Consider the following 26,694-nt stretch of genomic DNA (forward strand, 5'->3'; position numbering starts at 1 on the left):
TTGGGCAAACTCTGCTCAGTAGCAGTATAAACAAAAGTAATACAATCAGATAGCCATTTGGAGAGGGTACGCTTTGTCACTGCCATGCCCTTTCTGCTGTCCGCAAAGGCTATAAAAAGTTGGTCTGCTTTTCTGTGATCCTTTGTTCTAAGTAGAATCTGAGTTGTCTATGAACATCCAACTTGTGTAACATATATTCCAGCTTATTGGAATGGTTCTTGAAAAATGTGGGGAGTTCAATGGACTGATTAATGTTGTTGACTGAACAAACCTTGGGAAGAAAGGACGGGTTGGTGCGTAGGGATACCCTATCAGGGTGAAAGATCAAATATGGGTGCTTAATGGAAACAGCTTGAAGTTTTGACACTCGTCTAGCTGAAGTGATAGCTACTAGAAAGAGAGTTTTCCATGACAAGAACTTTAAAGAACAGGACGAGGCTGGTTCAAAGGGTGGTAGCATTAGTTGGGATAACAGGAGGTTTAGATTCCACGGAGCTGTAGGAAACCTGACTGGTGGTCTAATATGAAAAGACCCTTTTAGAAAAGCCTTACAAAGCCTATGAGTCATAATAGGCGCTCCATTTTCTCCTACATGAAAGTTTGAAATAGCAGCCAATTGAACCCTCAAGGTGGCAGGAGAAGCTCCTTGATGAAATAGCATGGATAAAAACTCTAAAACTTTGTTTAGTGGGGCTATTAAGGGATCTAAATGTTGTGCAGTTGCCAGTATACAAAACGCTTCCACTTACTAGTGTAAATTTTTGTAGTGGAAGCTTTATGAGAAGCTACTAGAATATTCTGAACCGCAGGAGAAAGAAGATCAGACCTGGCTAAGAAAGGAAGCGGAGCAGCCAAGCTGCTAGTCTGAGGGACAGAAGCGACGAGTGGCGAGCCCCTGACGAATGGGTCAGTAGATCTGGCTCCGGGTCCAGGATCCAGGGCTCCCGTATTTGGTGTGCTTGAAGAAAGGGAAACCAAATTTGACGAGGCCAGAATGGGGCAATGAGAATCAAAGCCCTTTCCAGATTCTTGGCTTTCTGCAGAAATCTTGGTATCAGAGGTATAGGAGGTAAGGCGTACAGGAGACCCGGGGGCCAATCGTGAATCAGAGCGTCCCTGGGGACTTCCCCTGGCGGGGGTAATAGGGCGAAGTAGCTTCTGCATTTGGCGTTCAATGGAGAAGCAAACAGATCGCAGCAAGGCTGGCCCCACTTGCGGAATATCATGTCCGCTATTGTCTGTTTGAGGGACCACTCGTGAGGTAACAGGACGGCTCTGCTCAACCTGTCCGCTATGACGTTGGATAACCCCGGGATGTGCGTTGCTATCAGAAAGCGACCCGTGGACTCTGCCCATTGCCAAATTCTCATGGCCTCTCTGCACAACTGGTAAGATTTGGTTCCTCCTTGCTTGTTTATGTACCAGACTACGGACATGTTGTCCGTTTGAACTGCAATGGTCCCTAGAGGTAGAAGGGGAGAAAAGTGTTGCAACGCTAGGAACACTGCCCCTCATCTCCAGAACATTGATGTGCAGGTTGTACTCTAGATTGGTCCATTCGCCTTGGACTGTCTGTCCCTGAAAGATGCCCCCCCACCCTATCAGGGAAGCGTCCGTGGTCACCGTAGCTGTTGGAGTGGATAGCACAAACGGTCGGCCGCCGGTGAGAATGCAATTCTGTAGCCACCAAGATAGGTGTGTCTTGCAGATGTTTGTGATGTGAATTTCGTGTGTCACAGGTAACTGTTGGAACGACCATTGTGCGAAAAGCAGCCATTGAAGAACTCTCATGTGCAGTCTTCCCAAGGGTATTGCAATGAGGGAAGCCGACATGAGACCCAAAACTTTTAGAACCAGTTTGGCCGGGGATTTCTTGGACAACAGGAGTAGAGATATGTGATTTTGTAGAGAGGCTATTCTTTCTGGGGGAAGTCTTAGAATCAAGCAACGGGTATCCAAATCTGCTCCTATGAATGAGATTTGCTGTGACGGTTGTAATGCAGATTTTTCAAAATTTATGGAAATTCTGAGTTGAACACAAAGTTCGAGTGTGTAATCCCTGGCCTGTATCAGTCGACGCTCGGTGGTGGCAGTAAGGAGCCAGTCGTCCAGATACGGAAACACCTGGAATCCTAGGCGTCTCAAGTGAGACGCTACCACTGCCATGCATTTGGTGAAAACCCTGGGGGCTGAGGTTAGACCAAAGGGCAGGGCCCGAAACTGAAAGTGACTGGCTCCCAGCCTGAAGCGCAAGTGATCCCTGGACGCTCTGGCCATTTTGATGTGGTAGTATGCATCCTTGAGATCTATTGAGCACATCCAGTCGTCCTTCTGTAAGAATGGAAGGATCGATTGAAGCGTGACCATCCGGAACTTTTCTTTCTTGACGAAGGTATTGAGATTGCTTAGGTCCAGAATTGGCCTCCAGTCCCCTGTCTTTTGGAACTAAAAAGAACCTTGAGTAAGTTCCGAATCCTCTTTGGTCCGCCGGGACTGGTTGGATGACTCTTTTTTTCTAACAGCTTTGAAATTTCTATAGCTGCAGGTTCTCGCAGATGGGGCGGTACATCTGGGAATCTTTTCTGCGGTAACGGGGGAAATAGAAATGGAATTTTGTAACCTCTGGTAATAATGCTTTTTACCCATTTGTCTGAGGTAAGACTTTGCCAAGCCTGAGGGTATAAAGCTAAGCGACCCCCGACTGCCTCCAGAGCAGGACAGTCGGGCCTCCTCTCAGGAGTGCTGGAAAGGTTTCCCAGGGAGCGTATCCCTGTCACCTTGGTTTTACGGACCCCCTCTGCCACCAGGGCGACATCTTCCACTTCTGCCCCCCCCTGCCTCTGGACGGGGCATCACCCTGTGTGCCTGGGAAAGAACCCTGGGGTTTTCAAAACCACATTTTTCCACCTCGTTGCCCTTTGGGGTACGGTCTAGATGGGGTGGAAAAACAGACTCCGACAGCAGACAGAGTCTTTCCCTCTTGCTCACACCGGGTAAGGGTCGTCCTTTACTTTGGGGCCAAAGAGAGTGGCACCATCAAATGGGGCGTTAGTAAAGGAAGACTTGAAGACTTCCGCAAAGGAGCATAAGCGCATCCAGGATTGTCTACGAAGAGCAATCGCTGAAGCCGCAGCTCTACTCGATCCTTCGGCTGCATACGAGATGAGCCTCATGGACGAGTTCACAATTGATGTAAGGGTATTGAGCTGTGCTGTAACCTTTTCCATGACAGCAGCATCTGTAGTACCCTGGAGGGTATCTCCCAACTCTTTGACTAGATCCCTCTGTAAACGTGTGAAATGTGTCAAATAGTTCAGCGATCGCATGGAAAAAGTCGCTGAACTAAAAATGCGCTTCCCATACCTGTCCATAGTCCTAGAATCTCTGTTAGGCGGATGGACAGATGAGGAAGATTCAGACATCTCCTTTTTAGTGGCAGCTGCCACCACAATAGCGTCCATTGGAACTCCCTTTGTGAGGTATGCCTTGTCTTGAGGGGCCGTAATATATTTATTAGGCTTTCTAGGGACTGGCTCCACTGTGTCAGGTGTCTCCCACACCCTTCAAGCAATCAAATCCATCAACTCATCGAAGGGCGGAGTGACCCAGGAGAAGGAAGGGCGAGCACCGAATGCCTTCAGCAAGACTGACTCATCCTCAGAAGGGGGTAGGGCTTGCCAATCACCTCTCTGTTTTAGGATCTCCAGGATGTCAGAAAAGGAGACATCCTCTGAGGGTGATTTTGGGGACCCTACTGACTCATCCAAGTCAGTGTCCAATGTTAAGGACTCTTGTGGAGAATCCAAGTGCCTCCTCTTACACAATCTTTTCCTCAGGACTTCCTCCAGGGGGGGGCATCCGATGAAGCCTCCGAGGAAGAGGGGGCTCCCTCTGGGAGCGGCTGAGACACTGGTGCTCGACACTTTAGAGTAGCCGTAGGTGCAGAAGAGGATAACGGGCCTTTATGGGAGGGAGAAGCCGTCTCTGCTGAAGTGGTTGTCTGAGTCGACAACACCTTCCTCATAAGGTCGAAGGCCCCCGGGCCCCGAGTCGAGGAATCCCCCGGATCGGAAGAAGGTGGAGGGATCCCCGAGGCGGGGGCCGAGGGCATCGACCCAGAGGGCGGAGCCAAAGTGATCCATGCCGAGGCACCGAGAGGGAGAGTCGGAACCGAAACATCAGTTCGACTCTCGGTCCCGGAACCAAGGATAGATCGTCGGCTCCGTGATTCCGGTAATGGATCCGTCGGAGTCGAGGTGAACGGTGCCGACCGAGAGAAAGACAGCTCCGGCACCGAGGGCTCCACGATAATCAGATCAGCCTTTCCCGGCTCCGAAGGCTGAATAGGCCTCGGAGGAGGAACAGATGGAGATAAAGGAAGGCCTTCAAGTCACGACACCAACTGGGAGGAGACTGAGATGAGTTTGGACAAGGCCGTATTCTCCATTAACTTCTGCACCACACGATCTACGTCTGAGTCAGAGAGGGGTCTGGAAGAACGAGTCGAACTAATCGAAGATGGAGCCGACCTCAAAAGCACAGGAGGTGGAAGCTCCGTCACCGGTTCCAAGACTCGAGGCTCGGTGACAGACAGGAGTTCGACACTCTGCCCCGAAGTCTGTGGAACCGGTGAACGAACCTTAAATGAAGAGCTCGGAGCCGATGACATGGGCTCCGACGTCTTCGACTCCTTCGAGGATTTAGATGCCTGGTCTGATTTATCAAGAGCCTCTTGAAAGGCAGGCTTCAAAAGGCCCCTGTCCATCAGTTCCTGCGCCTATCTGTCATGACCCTTCCACTGAAAGAATGACAAATAGAGCAGTCTTCTTGCAGATGGAGAGGGCCAAGACAGTAGACACAGGAGCTATGGTTATCTGTGACAGACATTTTCTGTCCACATTGGCACCTTTTGAACCCTGACTTTGCTTTTTCAGACATATTTAAGCAAAAAAACAGTCAAATCAGATAATTTTGTCAAAGCCTGAACAAACTTGAAAAGCAGTCACAGTCAAAAACACTAAGGATGGTACCGACAGGTTATACTAGTGTTTATTCAACTCTAGCAAAGCCAATAGCAATCAAAAAAGGCTATTATGATTCAGTCAAATCCAGTAGAATTAGTGGGTGGGGTAGGCCCCTAGGGAAACCTCACTAAAAATCTATATACTATATATATAGAAAGTTAAGGAACCCCTGACTCACGCACACACACACACACACACACTAATAATCTCAAATTCGAAATACTAAAGAGTTTTCTAAGAATCCTAGAAAAAAAAGGGTATCTTATCTGCCAGTTGGTCTGAGCTCATCGAAAACGATGCGAACGTTGCAGCGGCAAACTAGATCTGAGGTAAGGGCAGAGGGAATTGTGGGAGATAGGTTGGTCTCGAGCTTCTTCTCGATACAGAGCTTTGCTAAGCGGCCGACTCGGAGCCGAGGATCGGCTCCGAACACATGTGTAAGAACAAACGGCGAGATTGAACACTCTCACATCTTGTTTCTTTCCAACTTTTCTTATGTTGTTACAGTATAAAGCTTGCAAAATTACAAACAAGAAAGAATGCTCTCTCATTATAACACCACTAGCAAATACAGCAGTCTATGACAGAACTCCTCCACCTCACATTTAAAATTCCTTTGATTGCATACTATGCACAACTACAAAAACATACAATTTGCATCAAGAAATGCTTACACAAAAATTAACAAGAGCTGTATAACTGTCACTTCAAACTATTCCCTGTCCTTCCAAACAATAATGTTATATAGGTAGAGCAGAGAAAATACATGGTGAGAATTATGCTTTGCAATTCTTCCACTAGTTTAACTAGAGTCAAACTTTTAACCTTTTTCACACACTTCTTGCAAAACTACAGCTCCGTGTCTAAGGTACATCTAGTGGGATTACTGGTTTATACTTCTAACTATTCACTAAATTCACTTAGCAGTGATGTGGAAGAAGCCCAGCAGCAATCTCCTGACACTGGTATTTGGTTCAAGTGTCAGATCCTCATTTTTATGGATAACTAGTGGGCTTTTTGCTTTCACTCGCGTGTTTCCCTTGGAAACAATGGAAAAGGTTTCACTGTATCACAAATGACATTATGTAGTGCTATTCTCAGCAATGGCAGTAGGTAGCTGCCAGACCATGGATCTATCTACAACTTGATCTCAGCTTCATTTTAGATTTGCCTTGTTTTTTCCTCACAGTGTGTGTTCTGAAAGTACTGTGGAATTTCATCGGCTGACATGTAATTTGCTGGTTTTATTTTTATGACCCTAAGAAGTAGTAGCTGTTAAGTAAGACTGGTGGTAAAAACTAGTCTGAACTGTACAATGCAATTGCCACGACTGGCATTCAATTTTCTGTCATTTTGCCTTGGAAACAGCAGCTATGTAAGTGCTTTACAAAGCTAGACAAGTGAGCAATTTTGGGTGAAGCAAAACAGGGAGATGTAAACTGAAAGATCTACAGCCATTTGTCATCTCGTTTTTAGGTTTGGACAGACTGATTATGGTAAAACTGTATGGCCATGGTTACTTCTAGGCTGTTCTTTGATTTGAAGTCCATTTTAAATCCTGCTTTATTTTTTTCTATTTGAATTTTTTTCACTGCTTCACTAGAAGATGTTGCTGTCAAGACAATGCTGTCATTTATATTTAATTTATAAACCTAAATGTTTTTGCTTGTAAAGTTCATTCAAATGAGTCACAGTTTTTGCGTTATGCTGATTTTTACTTTGAGCAACTATGTTGCTTAATTGACTAACAATGTTTTGCAACTGGTTTGATTAGAAGCTCTTTTGGTGCTTGATATTTTATTACACAGTGCACTACTATTCTTGTAATTGTGCTGTTTCACTAATGAAACAATGTTCCTTTAATAAATGTATCTGTTTTACATCTACAGTACTTCAGGTTTTGGATAAATGAGATTTTTTTTGGCAAATTAATGCACATTTTACACTGAACTGATTTGGTTTGAATCACTGTTCTACTTGGTCTGAGGGATGGTTTTGTATATGTACACTGCTTAGATAATAAACAGTATTAAACTTCAACTTGACAAAGTCGCTTTCCTGGCATTCTAACTCACAGAAGATTGTACAACAGAGTCCCATTCATCACACTTGCTGACGCTTTGTTGAGTTTTTAATTTATTTTTTAATTTTTTAATGTTATTCCACAGATTGTCCTACTTCCAAAAACTATCTTACAATCTTCCAGGAAACAAATTCTGAAGAAGGCTAGATATAGTAACACAACTCTAACACCTGCCTATCAACATTATCGGATTACTTGGATAAACTTGCTATTCATTTCCCTAGTGTACAGCAAATATACACTTTCCACAAACACTCTGATATCCCCAGTTTTTAATAATTTCCCCCTCTATCACAATTCTGTCAGGACTAGCTCTTTTTGCTGGTATGTTTGCATCTTACCTAAAATAGGTGGTGGTTGCTTTCTGATGGTCTATATTTGGGCAATACATACATTGTGCCCACTCAGTTAACAACTGTTACAGTATATCAATCCAGTTATTTATTTATATGTTTATAAAGTTAACACAGTCCAGTTGTTCTGTTTGTTTCTGGTATAGCAAAACATTTCAGGTTTTCTCTTGATGGTCTGTCTTCTATTTTTTGAAGCATTTTATCTTGCTAAGTCTCCTGTTTAAACGGTCTATTTCATTTTAGTCTATTTCTGCAGTTTTATCAGCTCATATGAATTTGAAGTTTTTTTACAACCTTTTATCATATGACTTTATATTCTTCCACTGCCACACATACTTTAAACACTTCTGAGAGCTTTTGTTTTTCTCTCCAATGTCATCTCCTGTATTTGCTGCAAGGTACCTCCCACTCAGTTTTTTTTTCCTTCTCCTCGTTTTCTGATCATTCTTCCCCTTTTCAAAAAATCTCCTTTTCCAAATGTCTTCTTTGCTGCCTAACTGAAATTAACTCACTATCAAGTAGCTAATGTCACCAAGACTGACAGATTTGACTGGCTTATTCAATAGTTTCTCAGTTTTCACGCTATAAGAGCTCTAATCAAAATGATGCTGCTCATCCAGCCAGCATCGTGCAAGTCCTAAATGACTGAATTGTGCTCAAGTACATTATATCACAGAAACACATACAGCCAAAGGACAATTTTCTAAAATAACTGGTTTCTTATCCCAGCTGGAATACTAGATGCAGTTAAAAGACTTGACTCATTCTGCAGAGTACAAGACCTGCAAAACCCTTGTAAGAGAAACCTCTAAAAACAAAACTTCCCATAACTCTAACTTGTGTGTACTGCATTTCATTTGTGAAACAGACAAAAAGTAAATCAGACACATGAAAGCCATATATAATTACTAAATTTAAAGTGTTTGTAGGTAGCTCTGCATCCTCTCCCTAACATTCTGCATCATATTTTCACCCTGAGATCAAATGATACTAGACACAAGTTTAATATCTTGCTTGCTACATTTACAAATTTGTTGTAAAAGCTCTGTGCTACACATAATTTTTGGAGCATACTTTTAAATGTCTGCTTCCAATCAAACTTAATGAAACCCCAGTCAGGATCAAATTCAAAGCAATTTACATCAGGGAAAATCCCCTTCAATGATCTAAATTTTCAGCATACTGAATTCTTTAACGTTCTCAAATAAACTGGTACTTGTGTCTGATGTGTAGGTTATCGTCTGACCTCAAACAGCAAAAAAAGAATTTACAGATGTTTCTTCACCTAAACGGGTGGGCCTCAAGACTCTGGGAGAAGTAGTCTACGCATAAAATGTTTCAAACGGTGAGCATGAACACAACTGAAAAACAGTGGACTTATAAGACGTGGCCATGGAAATTGGCTATGTAATGTTTATTCTCTGGATCCCTGAATGTAGGCAGCCATTCCTGGATGCATGCTCCCAAAGGTAAGAGATGAGGCATACCACTCACAGTCATTGTTAAATCATAATGAGGAGTATAAGTTCTACACTTCAACAGCAGAGAAGGAGCTTGCCTTTCAGGAGTTCAATATTACCTCAAGAGAAGACACAGCAGGAGGACAGTGTGACCAGTGACCAGGTTCCAACTTCCTTGCTCAATCATAATGGTCTAGCACCAGCCTGTGATCTCACAAAAGACCTTCTTTAAGTCTCTACATTAGGCAACCTCTACTGCTGTCAAAACTAGCAGCTAAGGTAGGTCTTAGAATATGGTCTACTGTGGGTGGGAAGTGTTAAAGTCCTGTCACTTACAGCAATACTTCACATCATGCTTGCCTGACATGCAGTACAGACTGCATAATGAGGACAATGCCTTATACTCTGAATGCAGGAACACTTGCATGCTGAATGCATAAACACTTACATTTTCAGGATCTTTTCCACAGAATGTTAGACTGACATAAAAATAAGGAGAACAAAATAAAATGTGTAATGAGTCTATACACTCTGGCAAAAGGTGCTTATTTATTCTTCATGAGAAGGAGTGAAAAACTTCAAAATCTGTCAAAGTGGGAAAAGTCAGAAAACATCCTAACAGATTACCCAATGCAGAGGCCTCCAGAGTAATAAAAAAAAATTCCTTAATTTTACAGAAGAATATTTATTCTGCTTACAAATACAGTACAGTTGTGTAAAATCGTACCGTAACAGTCGATGTCCTTCCCTTCAATGTTGCAGTATTCATTACAATTGGGATTCTCTGTCTAGGGCAACCAGATGTCCAGCCAGTATACCAAAGACTTAGGTTGCTTTAAGGTATGCAGTACTTCACATGTATGCTCTTCACATAGTGTAGGACATAAAGGTGAGGTCCGGATGTACCATCCTTATAACTAAATGCCCCACTAGGAACACCAGTCCAAGAAAAAACAAGAGGTAACCAGTACAGCAAGAAGAAAAATTAACCAGGGGAGAAGGGTAGGAGAGAATACTGCAGCAGTGAAGGGAAGTACATCCACTGTTATGGTAAGCTTTTACACATCTGTACTATGTCCTTCCATATCACTGTAGCAGTTGTCATTACAATTGGGAGAGTGCCAAAGCTCAAGAAGGAACTTGGGAGGAGGAAGGACTAGCAGAGCCCTCTAAGAAGCCATAAAGGATGGGTCTAGCAAAACTGGCTCTAGCTATGGAGATTCCATCCAATTTGTACTGCTTGGTAAAAGTACACAGAGAAGTCCAGGTAGCTGCCTCAAGAATTGAGTCAGTATCTAAATCCTTGAAAAAAGCACCAAAAAAAAGCCACAGCGTAAGTAGAATGAGCTTTTACAGAATAAGAAAGGCTCTTACCATGAAAAGAACAACAAAAATAGCTTTTGACATCCAAGAAAAATAGTCTGTCTGGATACAGCTAATCCCAAGGACCTGGGATAAAAGTTTAACAAAAAGCTTATCAGATTTCCTAATAGTCTTAGTCTTATCCCAATAAAATCTGAATTGTCTGTGCACATCCAACATGTGTAGCAACTTCTCACTAGCAGATTATGGAGCAGGGAAAAAACAGGCAAATTAATAGGCTGAGTACAGGACAACTCTTTAACCACTTTGGGCATAAAAAAAAGATTAGTGCACAATGGCCAACAAAAGAACAGTCTTCCAAGAACAATATTACAAAGAAACTGAAGCAGCAGGCACAAAAGGAGCCCAAGTCAATTTTTCCAAAAACAAAATTAAGATTCAGAGTGGTGGAATAGGCTTTCTGGGAGGCCTGATATGAAGGGCGCCTTTAAGGAATTGCTCAGTGTCAAATCTAGAAGCTAAAGGAGGAGGAGATTAAAGCAGACAAGCAGAGATAGCTGATAAGTGGGCCTTAATAGAAGAACAGGCCAAACTAGCACAGAGCAATTCATACAAATAAAAAAAGAGCCAAAGGAACATCCACATAAAGTGGATCCAGGTGACAAGAGAGACACCAAACAGAAAACTTGGTCTTTTTCGATAAGTAGGATTTCCTAGTACTTTGTTTTCTGGTCTCCTGCAGGACCCTAAGCACGTCCCTAGAAAAAAGGTGCCTATGTGGAATCAAAATCCTATCACCCACAGGGTCAGTTGCAGAGTGGACAGGTAGGGACGGAAGAGAGATCCCTTGCCTTGTGTGAGTAGGTCCACCCTGTGAGGTAACGTGTGATGACTGCCCTTGGCTAAATGCAGAAGTTGTCTGTTCAGAGGGAAGCAAAAAGGTCTACTTGAGGAGTACTCCACTGGTGGACAATGTCCAGAAATACATCCCTGTGAAGCATCCATTCATAGGGTTGAGTTAAGGACCTGCTAAGAGTGTCTGCCACAGTGTTTTGACCTGAGGAAACGTAAACTGCTTGAAGAGTCACTTGATACTTGAGAGCAATTTCCCATAATAGGAGTGCAAACAAACAAAGAAAATAAGATCTTGTTCCCCCGTTTGTTTACAAACATCACTGTGGTGTTGCCTAGGCTGCTTAGCCTTCTTCTTCCTTGATGGCTGTCCCTCTGGGCAGGAAGTTCCCTCAACAGTATCTTTAGTGAGAAGTTTAAGTTGCTGATTCTCTAGATACAGCGCCAAAGAAGAAAGCCACTATGCAGTGTTTCTGGCACAAAAGCCTGACAGATGGAACAGGACATACAGTTATGCGTGGCACCAAGGTCAAACAAACACTGTTCCTGACTGTCTTTATGGCGTATCCGTCTCCCAAACCACCATTTACCCTTCCTGAATGACATGAAACCCCACAAGCAACCAAAAAAAAAGACAAATGAGAAAGAAACCCCAATGGGGCAATTAACTGGAACAGCTTGGAAACCAGCAATGGAATGTAGGCATTCAGAACAAAGATCAAGAGATGGCGTTCGGACTGGCAGCAAAGTTGTTCTGCGGATGGTATGTCCGGACATCACCTTCATGCCCTAAGCTACACGAGGAGCATACTTGTGACAAAAGACGTATCTTAACGCAACCTAAGGCACTGTACACTGGACAGACAATGGACTGTCCTAGGCAGAGAATCCCAACTGTAATGTATACTGCAACAGTGATATGGAAGGACATCTAGCTTTACAAAAACAAATGAACAAAAAATGATTGACTGTCTCACTGTTAAATGTGATGGATCAGGACGGCTAAAAAAAATCTTACACCTTTTCTCGCTTGCACAGTAGGGAATGCTATTCAAAGTGCCTTTTAACAGCTGTCATGGAATAGCACACATCAATATCAAATGAAGATAAAGGATGATGCACTTACCACTAACATTTTCACTTGAAATCAGATGAAATAACTGAGCAAAGGCCTCCACGTCCATCTGCAACCAAATGTCTGACAGACAGGCATCCATTTCTTTTATCAGCCAGGGTTCAAGAGAACTTGCATCTTTTTCAGTCTGAAAAAAGATAAATAAAAATACATAGTACAATTTCAGTGTACTTTTATGTATTTAACATAAAAAGTACATTAAATCAACAAAGGCAGATATATGAATGGTCAGGTAAAATGATACACTAGAGCTATACCTTACCACAGGAGAATGTATTAAATTTCAGATGGCTTGTTATAACTTACTGAGATGAAATCTGACAGAAGACCATGTTTTTTTTTTTTATATATGTAAAGTTTTCCCTTGCATCTGCCTAAAAATCAGTCCCATGCCAATCACCTAGGCAGGTTACCATCAAATCAGCTAGGAAATGTTTGCCCCCCACCTTGCTTCAGCACTGCCATGATCTAAACTTCTACAGCACAAAACAAAGGACATCACTACCTAGCAACCTAACAATCAGACAAACCACATATACAGTAGACTCCCCATCTTATTCGGTTTTGCTGGGATTGGACTTTAGGCTGGAAAAATGAATGTCTGGTTAATCAGAAAAAGCATACAAAATAGCATTTATAGGTTATAAATCAGCCAGAATAACAGGATTGGTGTTAGTACGCATTTTTCTAATGAATATGAAGTCTAAATCTCAAATGCCTGTCATTATTTTGCCCAGAGGAGGTGGAAATGTTCTTCTCTGTTTTCTTTTGCAAGGGCTACGGCAGAAATTTGATGGCTGGTTAAAGAGGAGCCCAGATAAAAAGGAGTCTAGTGTACTCCCACCAAGGCCAATAATGCTGATGAGTGAATCCAATTTTTTTCCAAATTGAAAAAAATATCCTTGCCATCAGTGAACTAGGATATTTTTATATAAATACCTATCCCCCCATCACAGGGGCTACATTCATACCGGTTTCCTGACATACAAGAACAAATGCACATGTCCAGCTCTGATATAGACAGATACATTCTTCCTAGGCAGCATGTAAACATTTGGCCTTGGTGCTACCAGCAAAGCTTAACCTGACATCCAATCTCCACTGGATGACAGTAAAACACTGGATCATGCAGTCTTCATCCCCCAAGGATGGGAAAGACATTTGTAGCCACTCACTCCCACGCACTACTGCCAGCTCCTCCAGTACCCCTAACACAGGTTAACTATGCCAGTCAAGCCTGTTGCAAAGAAACACGTGCTAAATCTAGGACTTGAACACTTTATAGATTTACTGCATATAATAGCTCTCTGAAGTTAGTGGTACAGACAAACAGCTAAACAGCAATTTTATTTAGTGGCAGACATTGCATTCCAACAAAGTATGACTTCCTCTAATTACCTCATTACATTGTGGGATTGAATAGAAGGAAAACAGAAGTTAAGTACCTTCCATAAAGTTCCATCTGTGTTGTCCATTTTCATTCTTCCTCAACCATTAGGTTCAAATCTGAACCTCGGATCCACCTTGGCCATTACTACAGCTTGTGGCCAAATGAAACTCTTGAGCTCCTCCCTACCCATAATGCCCCAACTCCTAACATACCTCAGATCTTGTTTGCTACATGACATAAGTAAGAAATATTAGAATAATGTTCCTGACAAAGGAAAACAATAAATGGAGCTCAATACAAGACACTGTGATGTCTTTAAAACACAAAGATAACAAAGGTTGGTGGGCGGCAGCTGAATAAAAATGGACAACACAGATGGAACATTACAGTTAAGTACATAACTTCTTGATCTGATGATGTCAATTTTCATTCATTCTTAAACCACTGGGACAGAGTCCCCACAGCTACCTGAAATTGCTGGATTGACTCTAACGAAGGATGTTTCTCAGCACAGTTGAACCAAATGGCACTCTTCCCTAAAGACCAAATCCAATCTGCAATGAGTAATACAAGTATGAGGATTAGTCCAAGTAGCAGCTGCACATATGTCATCAATGGAATGACTGGAGAGAAATACTGATGAGGTTGCATATATCTAGTAGACAGGTTTTGATAATGAAATGCCCAATGTATTATAGACAAAGGATATGCATAATCCATCTTGCCAATGTTAGCTTTTAACAGATTTGCCTAGTTTGTTAACTGCAAAGGATATAAATATCTGATCAGACTTTCCAATTTCTTTTTTTCTGTGCAAGCAGAAACACAACTGTCTATGTATATTCAGCAAGTGTAACATATATTCACCACTGTTTTCAAAACTTGGAAAGAAAACAAGCAAGTTAATAGACTGATATTGAATTCTGACACCACCTTAGGAAGGAAGGATTGGTTCTTAATGTCACCCTATCCTTATGGAAAATCAAGTAAGGCGGTTTAGAGGATATCACTTGAAGTGCTGAAATTCTTCTGGCATAGGTAATAGCCATTAGAAATATTATCTAAGTCAAAATTTAAGATCAAATTTTTATAGGTTCATAGGTTGGTACTAGGCTATCGGCCTTAAGGCCTATGCAAGCCTAGCCATAAAAATTCCCTGGAAATTTTTTCCCACAATATTCACTTCACTGGGCCCCTGTCTAGCAGGGCAATTAACATGATCCCCGGGGTGAATTTCCTATCTCCCATCCAATCATCAAGGTTCCTTTTGAAGAGGGCCAATGAGGCGCTCTGCTTGACATGCATGGGCACAGTCTATTCCAGAGTATGGGGAGTCTCTGGGTCAGGAACCTATCCCTCCAGCATGTTTTGTTCATTGTGATAAGGTTTAGATCCCTGGAGCATGTGGCTCTGAGGGATTGGGATTTCTTTAAGTGGAGAATGTCCAACAGCTCAGGGTTTGACATGGCCTTGTATGTTAAGGAGAGATCGCCTCTGAGTAGACGATATGCCACAGAGTATAGCTGGAGTTTTTTTTGACTGTCAGCATATGGCATCTGCTTTAGGCCTGTGATTCTTTTAGTGAGGTATTTCTGTGGCCTTTCCAGCTGATGCAGATGTATTGTGAGGTACATACCAAATAGGGCATTATACTCTATAATGGGTCTAATGAGGGATGAGTACAGTGGGACAATGACCTCCTTTTTTCTGGATGAAAAGCCCTTAGTGATGAGGTGTGCCACATAGAAGGATTTCCTGAAGTTGTGGCGATGTGGTTATCGAAAGTGAGACCACTGTCCACTTGTGTCCCTAAGTCTCTCATCACACTTTCGATGTTTAGTGTCCTGCCACCTATGTGGTAGTTCATGGGTACATGTTTTTTTCCTAAGGGGATAACAATACATTTCTTGGCATTAAGCTTGAGCCGATGGCTCTGGCACCAGGCATCTGTTTCTGTTAGGACCTTTTGTAGAATATCCACATCATTTGGGGATTCAATAATGGCTCCCAGTTTGCAGTCATCTGCAAACTTTGTTAGCCAGAGTCCCTTAGTGTTGGCCTGTACTTCAGAGAAATAGATGCCAAACAAGAGTGGTCCCAAGACTGAACCCTGAGGTACTCCACTTGTCACTTGACTTGAGCTGGATTTGGAGTCAGCTACTTTTACAGTCTGGGTTCTGTCAGTAAGCCAGTTGGCAACCCATCTAGTGACGTAGGGATTTATGCCCAGCTTCTTAAGTTTATCTATGATTCCAGAGTGGGGGATGGTGTTGATGGCCTTGGCGAGGTCCAGATAGGCTGTGTGGACCGCCTTACCCTCATCCACAGCCCTGGAGAGTGATTCAAAAAAGTCAATCAGATTCAGGAGACAAGATCGGCCCTTCACAAACCCAAACTGCATGGGGTCCAGTGTTTGAAGGTTGCCAATGCCTTTGTTTATAAGTTCCAAGATAATGCGTTCCATGCCCTTGCAGATCAGGCTGGTCAGACCGATGGGACGGTAGTTCCCGGGATCCAAGACGGATCCTCCCTTGTGGAGCGGGATAACTGCAGCTGTGCACCACTCAGTGGGCACGAAGCCTGAGGTGAGGCTATGATTAAACATGACACTTAGGTGGGGTGCCAGTTAATTTTGTAGTTCATGTAGTACACAGCCTGGGATGTCATCTGGTCTCATGGATGCTGTATTCTTAGCTTTGGAGAGTGCTGTTTCTACCTGTGTGACTGTGATTATCGGAATTTGGCAATCTTTTGGTATTGAGATGGGCCCTTTCGGGGGTGAGAGGGGAGTGAAGTTGGCACTAAATCGATCTTCCAGGATATTGGCATTATCCTTGGGATCATATTTAATGCCATTCTGTTGTAGCTCAGAGCAGATCTGAGCATTGCCATTTAGATTATTAACATAACTATAGAATGCCTTGTGGTTGTCTTTGGAATCTTTGGCAATTTTATTTTCGTAACTAGCTTTTGAGGATTTTATGAGGGATCTCAGCTTCTTACTGAGGCTGGTGAGGGAGTTTTTTGCATCCTGGGATTTTCCTTTTTTCTGCAACAGTTTCTTCCTTCTGTTGTATAGTTTGTTTATAGCAAGGGACCACCAGATTGGCTTCCTTTTTTTGGAGAAGAGCATCTTGGTTCTATTTGGGATGGCACGATTCATGCACGAGTGGATGTGCTCGTACAGTGCCTTAGTGTAGGATTCTGCAGTCGAACTTCCAGATCCCATCTGCATGGGTGTTGTGAAGTTTGTCACTTCTGACTTGAGTAGCATGAAGTTGGCTTTGGAGAAGTTTTTTAAGGAGGTTTCCTTACTGGGGGTGGGGGTGGGATGTGGATGTCAAGGGTGATTTGCTTATGGTCAGACCTGACCAATGAGGGGGTGACCACTGGTGTGGAGCATCTATCTCCCATGTTGGTAATGACCAGGTCTAGGATATTGGAGCCCCTGGTGAGACAATGGATTAGTTGATCCAGGGCATTGGAATTTATGAATTCCAAGAACCATTGGGAAAAGGAGTTGGTACCCGAGTAGTTTTCCCAATTAATGGCAGGGTAGTTGAAATCACCCAGTATTAGGGTTTTTAGTTGTATCTTAATATTTTCCAGTATGTTTAGGAAGGTGTAGTGAGAATCTTGGGGTATGGTGGGGGATCTGTAGCAAGCTAAAATTTGGACTGCAGTCTTACCTAGTGTTAGTTGCACCTGGAGAATTTCAGATGCATTGTATTGGGCAGCTAGCCTGGAGGTGTGAATATCCTTGGTGACAATGGACACTCCTCCACCTTTAGTGTTTCGGTCTTGGTTTTGTGGCCGAAAAGTGTGGTAAGAATTGTAGCCTGGTATTGCAGGGGTGCTCTCTGGAGCCTTGAACCAGGTCTCAGTCACTGCACAAATATCAATTTTCTCCATTTTTAGGAGTGCCTCAAGAGAATGCATTTTGAGGTTTAGACTTCTAGCATTGAGTAGCATTACCTTCAGATTTTGCATGCTTGTATCTGTTACTGTGGTGGTTTTATCCTTTGAACCTTGCCTAAAAAAGGCACTATAGGGATGGCAAGAGCTTTAGCCAGTAACCTGAATCCCAGGGGTGACAGGTGCAGACCATCTCTGGCAAAGCATTGTGGTTTGTCTATCATGTCTTCCCAGGCAGACAAATACTGGATCTCCTTTGAAAGACACCAGAAGCTTAGCCAATTGTTGAAGTCAATCATTTTGTCCTTATACTGTGGTATCATTCTGGGCAAAGGCAGGATGCTACTCAGGGCTAGGGTCATACCTGCCTGGGTCACATGATCCAAGAACTCTTCCATGTCTCTTTTCATGTAGTCCAGGGAGGTACATCTCAAGTCATTTACTCAAGCATGGACAATGACAGAGTCGTATTTGTACTTGTTGTGAAGTGACTTGAGTGCATGCGGATCCTGGCATCCGACAGGCAGCTGACTGTAATTTTCTCCTTGTTCAGCCTGGTGAGTGGGACATTAGTGTGCCTGACTATAGAGTCACCTATGACTAAAGTGTTGGGTACATTGTCTTGCCTTAGGGACTGTTGTTGGGTGGCACACTGGTGTTGTGAGCTATGTATCACTTTGGTTGTGACTGGTGTTTGTTTGCGTTTCAGCTTCGGAGGTCCTTGTTGCTTGGGCAGGTTAATGTTAAGGGCCTCCGCATATGTGGGTTTAGTGTTGCTATGTGTGGGAGTTGATGGCGTGGGTTTTTAAGGGCTATGAGTTGCTAGAGGTGTAATGCAGGTGTTAGCCTTCTCCTCTTGACTGTCTAGCATAGACTTGACTGGAGAGAGCTTTCCTTCCAGTTTGGCTATGTAAGTGCATCTCTCGCAGGTTGTAGTGTTGGGTGGTAGGAGGAGAGGATTGTCTGTGTACATGAGGCAGTTGCCGCATTGCCCCAGTATGCCCATATTCACCAGGTGGACAGGAGAAATGACCGGAAGCTGACCCTTGGACATGCCTGTTTAGGTGCTTTTTTGTAAGGTTTAAGAGCTGTTTTCCCTTATCTTTGCAAGATACTTTGCAATTGTAGGCTGTTTAGTGCCTATGATTAATTTCTCCTTATTGACAAGGACAGCTGAGTGCTTGTATCAGTTTCAGGCTTCCTAGTGCTTTCCAGCAGGTTCTAGAGCAAGTGCTAGTCACAGGGGTTCAGATTTTAGTGCTCAAAGGGGGAATGGATTAAGGCCTGCAGCAGAAGATTCAAATCTCATGGAGGAGTAGAATCTCTATAAGGTGGTCTAAGTAAAATAGTACCTCTTAGGAAGGCCTTGCTCCTTCTGATTCTATAATGTACGATCTCGGCTCTGGACCAATATTCTTCATAGGTTCATAGGTTTATACTAGGCTATCTGCCCTAAGGCATTTATAAGCCTAGCCCAAAGTTTTGTGGCTTACGCCACCCCTTATATGAAAAAATACTGTGCCATTAGTTTGTTGTGCCTCTGTCCAGCAGTGACACAGAGATGATTCCCGGGGTAAACCTACGATCTCCCATCCACAGGTCAAGATTTCTCTTGAACAGAGCCAGCGAGGTGCTCTGCCTCACATGGACCAGGATTTTATTCCACAGCATAGGGAGTCTCTGAGTGATAAATCTATCCCTCCAGCACATCCTATTTATATCCGTGCTAAGGTTTAAGTCGCTTGCTCTAGTGGTTTTGGTGGATTTGGATTTTTTGAGGTGGAGCATGTCCATTAATTCCGGGTTGGACATGGCCTTGTATGTCAGGCACATGTCACCTCTGAGCAGACGGTATGCGACTGAATAGAGCTGGAGTTTCTTCAATCTGGCAGCATATGACAGATTTTGGAGTCCCTTTATCCTTTTGGTGAGGAACTTTTGGGGTCTCTCCAATTGCTGCAGATGTCGGGTGAGATACATCCCGAATGGGGCATTGTACTCGATCATTGGTCTGAAAAGTGAAGAGTACAGGGGAACAATGACCTCACTAGATCTGGATGTGAATCCCTTCATGATCAGGTGGGCAATGTAGAAGGTCTTTCTAACCACTTTAGCAACGTGAGTGTCAAAAGAAAGGCCACTGTCAACCTGGGTCCCCAGGTCCCTGATAACCTCTTCTGTGCTTAGTGGATTGCCACCTATATGGTAGCTTGGGGTTACCTTGTTTTTCCCGAAGGGTATGACTATACATTTTTTGGCGTTTAACTTCAGGCCATGGCTCTGGCACCAGCTATCTGTTTCCGTGAGTCCCTTCTGAAGGATATCCGTGTCCGATGCACTTTCCACTATGGCGCCCAGTTTGCAGTCGTCTGCAAACTTTGTCAGCCAAAGTCCTCCCATGTTGGACTGTACTTCTGAGAAGTAGATGCCGAACAATAGGGGCCAAGGACCGAGCCCTGTGGGACACCATTTGTGACCGGCTTGGAGTCTGACATAGCACCAGCAACTCTAACCCTGTGGGTTCTGTCCTTAAGCCAGTTTGCAACCCATCTTGTGACATATGGGTTTACATTTAAGCTGGTAAGTTTTTCTACAATACCCGAGTGGGGTATTGTGTCGAAAGCCTTTGCAAGGTCAAGGTAGGCTGTATGGACTGCCTTTCCCTCATCAATGGCCTTGGTGACTGTTTCGAATAAGTCGACCAAGTTCAAAAGGCATGATCTGCCCTTGAAGCCAAACTGGGTCGGGTCCAATGTCTGCAAGTCCCCTATATCTTTGTTTATGAGCTCCATTATGATCCTCTCCATAGCTTTGCAGACTAGACTTGTTAAGCTTATGGGGCGGTAATTACCAGGGTCCGTAGAGGCACCGCCTTTGTGGAGTGGGACCACAGTTGCCGTACGCCACTCCTTGGGCAGGTATCCTGTGGTAAGGCTGAGATTAAACAGCTGCCCTATGTGCGGGTTTAATTCCTCATTTAGCTCGTGTAGCACACAGCCGGGGACACCATCCGGTCCCATTGATGCTGTGTTTTTAGCTTTAGAGAGAGCAGCTTTCACCTGCGCATTTGAGATGTCTGGGAGGCTACACTCCGCTGGGATAGTTCTCTCTCCTTTAGGGGGGGAGAGGGGGGTTAAGTTTGCACTGAACCTGTCTGCCAGTATGTTGGCAATGTCTGTGGGGGTTCAGTGATTTTTGTATCATTTTGGACTAATTCTGAGCATATCTGGGAGTTTCCACCCAGGTTCCTAACATAGCTGAAAAGGCCTTATGATTGTCCTTTGAATCCATGGCAATTTTTCTCTCAAAATTGGCCTTAGTTGATTTTATGAGTGCTCGTATTTTTTTTTACTAATAATGATCAGGGGTGACTTCCCTTTTATGGAATTTGTTCTATCATGTAATAGCTTTCTCCTATTATTGTAAAGTTTGTTAATGGCTGGGGTCCACCAGACTGGACGTTTGCCCTTTGTGGAAATAGTCTTGGTTTTATTTGGGATTGCCTGATCCATGCAGTCCTGGAGGTGTTCATAGAAGGCATTTGTAAGGGCTTCCGCAGCTTGGGTTGTAGTTTCCACTGGCTCAGGGGCCTTGAAGGATACCACACCAGTCTTGAGTAGTGTGAAGTTTGCTTTAGAGAAGTTCTTCACTGTGGTCTTTTTTGTTTGGGGTGGGGGCGGGATGTGGATTTCCAGTGAGATTAGTTTATGATCAGATCTCACCAATGAGGGATATACTTCTGGTGTGGAGCATTTTGTCCCCATGTTTGTGATAATGAGATCTAGTATATTTTCTCCTCTCGTGGGAACAGTGACTAGCTGTTCCATGGCATTTGAATTTATGAACTCCAGGAACCGTTAGGCTAGAAAGTTAGGGCTTGAGTAATGTTCCCAGTCTATATTCGGGTAGTTGAAGTCACCCAATATGATGGTGTTTGGAGATACATTTATACCCTCCAGTGTCTTCAGGAAGGCTGTGTGGGGTTCCTGAGTTTGAGAGGGTGGCCTGTAGCATGCTACAATTTGTAGAGCAGTTTTGCCTAAGGTTAGTTGCACCTGGATGGTTTCCGAAGCTTCTTGCGTTGCCACCAACCTGGAGGTGTGGGTATCCTTTATGAATATGGATAGACCCCCTCCTTTTGTGGTGTGGTCCGGGTTGTGGGGCCGGAACGCATGATATGACGTAAAACCTAATAGTGCCGGGGTGCTCTCAGGAGCCTTGAACCAGGTTTCAGTTACAGCACAGACATCAATGTTCTCCATACTGAGAAGGGCCTCGAGTGCGTGCATTTTGAGATTTAGATTTCTGGCATTGAGCAGCATTACCCTCAGTTTCTTCCCATTTTTGTTTTCTAGGGTGGTAGGTTTAGAATTTGAGCCTTGCCTAAAAAAGGCACTATGGGGGTGGCAAGAGCCTTAGCCAATATCCGGAATCCCAGGGGTGACAGGTGCAAGCCGTCCCTTGCGAAGCAGCGTGGCCTGTCAAGCATGTCATCCCAGGCAGACAGACACTGGATCCCCTTTGAATGACACCAGACATTAAGCCAATTGTTACAGCTGATCATCTTGTCTCTATATTGTGGCATCATTCTTGGTGAAGGAAGGATACTGCTCAGGGTCAGGGTCATACCTGCCTGGGCTACATAATCAGAGAGCTCCTCTATGTCTCTTTTCATGTAGTCCAGGGAGGTAGCTCAGGTCGTTCACACCAGCATGGACAATGACTGTGTCATATTTGTACTTGCCGTGGAGTGACCAGAGTGCTTGTGTTATATGGCGGATTCTAGCGCCCGATAGGCAGCTTACTGTGACCCTCTCCTTGTTCAGCCTGGTGAGTGGGACGTCAGCGTGTCTGACTATGGAGTCACCTATGACAAGTATGTTTGGTGTTGTATTTGGCCTTAAGGGCTGTGACTGCTTTGCACACTGATTTTGTGGTTTATGTGTTGCTTGTAGGGTGTCTTGAGGTAGCAGTTGTTTGGGTGACTGCTTTGGAGGCCTCTGCTGTTTAGGTAAATTTTTACTCAGAGCCTCCGAGTATGTCTTTGTGTGTTTATGTGTTTGATTCAGTGGTGTGGTAGCATTATGTGAGGCCGGTTTTGTGGTGTGTGGAGTTGCCTTCTCCTCCTCTCTGGTCTTGCCAGTCCTGAGTTGAGAGAGCTCAGCCTCCAGTTTGGCTAAATAGCTGCATCTCTCGCAAGTATTTGTGTTATGTGGGAGGAGGAGAGGGTTGTCTGTGTACATGAGGCAGTTATAACATTGCCTCAAGATTCCCAGATTCACCAGCTGGACCGGAGAGGAGATTGACAACTGACGTTTGGACATGCTAGAATAATATTTGGAATTCCTTAATAATTGAAAACAAGGGCCAGTGGGGAGTGAGGGTGTAGTGCTTTTAATTTTTAGTGCTGACTTATATAATTGCTTTAGTGAGCAAGTGCCAGGTAACTTGAGTGCAATGTGTTACAAGTAACTAAATGCAAAAACGACAAACAGTAACTTTCTTTCAAGTGAAACAAGGAAATAAGTACAGTAAGCAATGCAGATATCACTAGTGATCCACAGAAGCTGAGAAGCACAGTATATTAGGTGGAATTAGCTTCCAGGAAATAACAAGCAAACAAACAACAAGCATATAAACAAAGCTAGATTCAGCAGGCCTGGATCTAGTCTATGCTACAGCAAACAAGGTGTACCAATTTCAGTAAGATACAGTTCAAATATTCAGGCACTATAAACCTTTAACCAGAAATTCCCAGCTCAGAAGGGCAGAGTCCAGCCTCTTCTCCCACAAGAGTGCAGACCACGAACCTTCTTAATGTAAAATAACTGGCCTGAAGCCCAAGTGCTTAAACCAGAACTAATACACTTGGACACTGGGCTCTCAATCAGCAGTTCCCAACTTAGAAGGATGAAAGCTACCTGTCCTGCCACCACAGTGCTTGCCACAAACCTTCCTAATGTAAAACAACTGGTCTGAAGCCCAAGTGCTTAATCCAAAAGACTTAGAATGATAGCTACACTTTAATCAAGTTACAACCAAGCAGTAATAAATACAATTGAATACTTGAGAGAATGTCTGGATTAGTGCTCAAGTTACACAAACAAAGCTAGATCCAGCAGGCCCGAATCCAGTCTATGCCACAGCAAACAAGGCGCACCAACTTCAGTAAGAAGCAGTTCAGATATGCATGCACTATAAGCCTTTAACCAGAAATTCCCAGCTCAGAAGGGCAGAGTCCAGCCTCTCCCCCCACAAGAGTGCAGACATGACACCAATCCGATCTTAACCTCTGGACGTTTCATCATTGCCACTTCCCCTTCTCGTAATGGATTGAGCGGTTTACTGCTCATATCGTAGTAGGACTTCTGGGTTAGGCTCTTCTTCAACAGACTGGCTCTCACTGATCTGTTGTTCTTGACACATGGAACCAGCAAATGACTACTGATTGATAATGTGGTCCTGGTTTGTCTCAAGAGAGTTCTCTAAGCACATGAACCAAGATGTTTATCATGAGGAATATATCTGAGATTAAAGAGATTCAGGAAAACATCACTATTTTCTCATTTTGACTTCTTTATTAACTGCTTTGCACTTTGAACTGCAAGTTCTGCCACACCATTTGACTGCAGGTACTCTGGACTATGTGCGACATGAGTGAAGTTTCATTCTTCAGCAAATCTTTTCAACTGTTGGCTTTTAAACTGTGTGCCATTGTCAGAAATAACTTTGTGTGGACTACCATGTATGAAAAATGATGCTTCGTCTTATTAATGACAGTACTGGATGTTAGATTATGAAGCAGGTCAATCTTGAAGCAACTAGAGTAAGAGTCTATCAACACCAAATAATGTTGACCATTCCACTCGAAGATGTCCGTGGCTACTGTCGACCAAGGTAGTTCCGGAATCTGGTTATGCTGAAGTGGTTCCTTCTGTTGATGTGGCTTTGTACTATTACACACTGAACAAGATGAAAGTGCTCTCTCAATCTCTTGTGACACAGAAAGCCAAAATACTAGTCCTCTTGCCCTTCTTTTGGTAGATTTGGTTCCTGGGTGACCATGATGCAAGATAGTAATGTACTTTGGTTGCAAGGACTTTGGAACAATTACTTTTGGACCTTTCATAATGATACCTTTGTCAGACAAAATCTCATCTCTGTATGGAAAATAAGGTTGCACTTCTTGAGGTAAACTAGAATGCTTTGACGACAATTCTTGACTGATACAGTGGTTGAGCCTTTGTAAAATTGGATCCGCAGATGTGTGATCTCTCAAGCTCATCAAGACGTGTGGAAGAAAAATGTCTCACTTCTATGAATTCAGAATCAAGACTCTCATTCTCATGGTAGTCTGTGGTGCTTCTGGGAGATCTGGATAATGTATCAGCGAGATAAAGTAGTTTGCCTTTGTAGTAGACAAGACTGAAACTGTACTTTTGCAATCTTAGCATCATATGTTGCAGTCTTGCTGGAGTTGAATGTATTGGGTTTCTCAAGACTGAGTAATGGTTAGAGGTCCATTTCAATCGGGAAAGGTCTACCATAAATATAATCATGGAACTTTGAACATGCAAACACAAATACCAAAAGCACTTTCTCAGTCTGGGCATACTGCATCTCAATTTGGGTAAGAGTTCTTGATGCACACACAACTGTTTGATCCTCTTGTAGAATGACTACACCAAGACCAGATTTCAAAACATCATAGGAAAGTGTAACTGGTTTGTGAACATCATAGTATCTGAGGGTTGGTGAACTAGCAATTCTCTGCTTCAGGACATCAATTGCCTTTTGGTGTTGCTCTAAGACCAGGATACATCTTTACGCGTCAGCTCTCTGAGTGGTGCTGATAATTGGCTCAAGTCTGGAATGAATTTGCCTAAGTAGTTGACCATGCCAAGAAAACATTGCAGGGCTTTAACATTGTCTGGAGCTGGCATCTTGAGAATAGCTGTTTGTTTTGAAGGGTCTGATCATAGGCTTGTACTTGTAAATAAATGACCAACATAAGGAACTTCTTGTAGCCTGAATTTGCATTTGTGCGGCCTGAGCTTCAGATTCACTTCACATGCCCTTTCTAGAACTTTTCTGAGGTTTCTGTCATGTTCAGCTTCATCAAGACCTCCTAATAGTATGTCATCTACTATGATAGCACAGATACCCAGAAAAAAATTGCTCCATTGCACGCAGAAAGACTTCCCTTGCAGAACTTATTCCAAATGCCATCCTCAAAAATCTGTACCTGCCAAATGGACGACTGACAGTAGTGAGCAATAAGGATTTTCTGTCAAGCTGAATTTGCCAAAATGAACTCTCTGCATCTAAGACAGAAAAACTAATGGCACTTGGCATCAAGGCTGCGATTTCTTCGTCTGTGGGCATTGGCTGATGAGGTCTTTTTAGTGCTTTGTTCAAATCTCATGGGTCAATACATATTCTGTCTGAGCTTTTCTTACGAGCTATGACCATGGAAGATACCCATTCAGTTGGAGTTTCAACTGCACAAATCACACCTTATCGCACCATTTAATCTATCTTGATTTTAACTCTGTCCTGCATTGCTACTGGAACTTTTCAAGCTGGCCGGATAACTTGACCAAACTCTACATCTAACATCATGGAGTACACACCTGGAAGTTTGCCTAATTTGTCTTCAAAAAGATCAGCATAGGTAGAAAAAAATGCAACGGGCAAAATTAGAGTGGTGGTCTTTTAAGCTAACATGGTGGACTACTTATTAAAAGAAAGCAGTCCCATTTTCAAACTGTCTCTGAGCCCTAATAATGACTGGATGTGCCTCCTGACCACATAAAATAACAAGTTGTAGCTTCTTTCAGCGGGGTAACATGAAAGCACTACTGAGCCTTCAGTTTTAATTTCTTCACCTCCATAAGCAACAAGTTTAGCAAACCATGTCAAGTCAAGCCTTTCACTTTTACACACTCTAGCAAATGATTCTACAGACATAACATTGCACTTGAAACCTGTGTCAACTTTGAGCTCTGTAGGTTTGCCATTTGTCTGAACAGTACAAAATACTTCATTCTTTGCCCTTACATCTACTGCACTGACAGTTTCATGATGAACAGACGCACCATCAATATAAACACTAGGTTTGCCACTGTCTTAACTGATCAACTCATTTCTTAAAATGTT

The 26,694-nt window shown here is 43.3% G+C and overlaps 1 protein-coding gene across 1 annotated transcript in view; it reads right to left on the reverse strand.

The window, feature by feature from the left end:
- Window positions 1-26,694, reverse strand: part of YTHDC2 (YTH domain containing 2) — a 1,963,388-nt gene that overhangs the window by 1,092,006 nt on the left and 844,688 nt on the right. Inside the window, exon 13 of the mRNA XM_044059160.1 lies at window positions 12,222-12,357. Coding sequence (XP_043915095.1) covers window positions 12,222-12,357 — 136 coding nt within the window. The remainder of the gene's footprint in view (window positions 1-12,221; window positions 12,358-26,694) is intronic.

This window comes from Protopterus annectens, chromosome 17.part0 (assembly GCF_019279795.1).
Source record: "Protopterus annectens isolate FY-2018-M chromosome 17.part0, PAN1.0, whole genome shotgun sequence".
Classification (NCBI taxonomy): Eukaryota; Metazoa; Chordata; order Ceratodontiformes; family Protopteridae; genus Protopterus; species Protopterus annectens.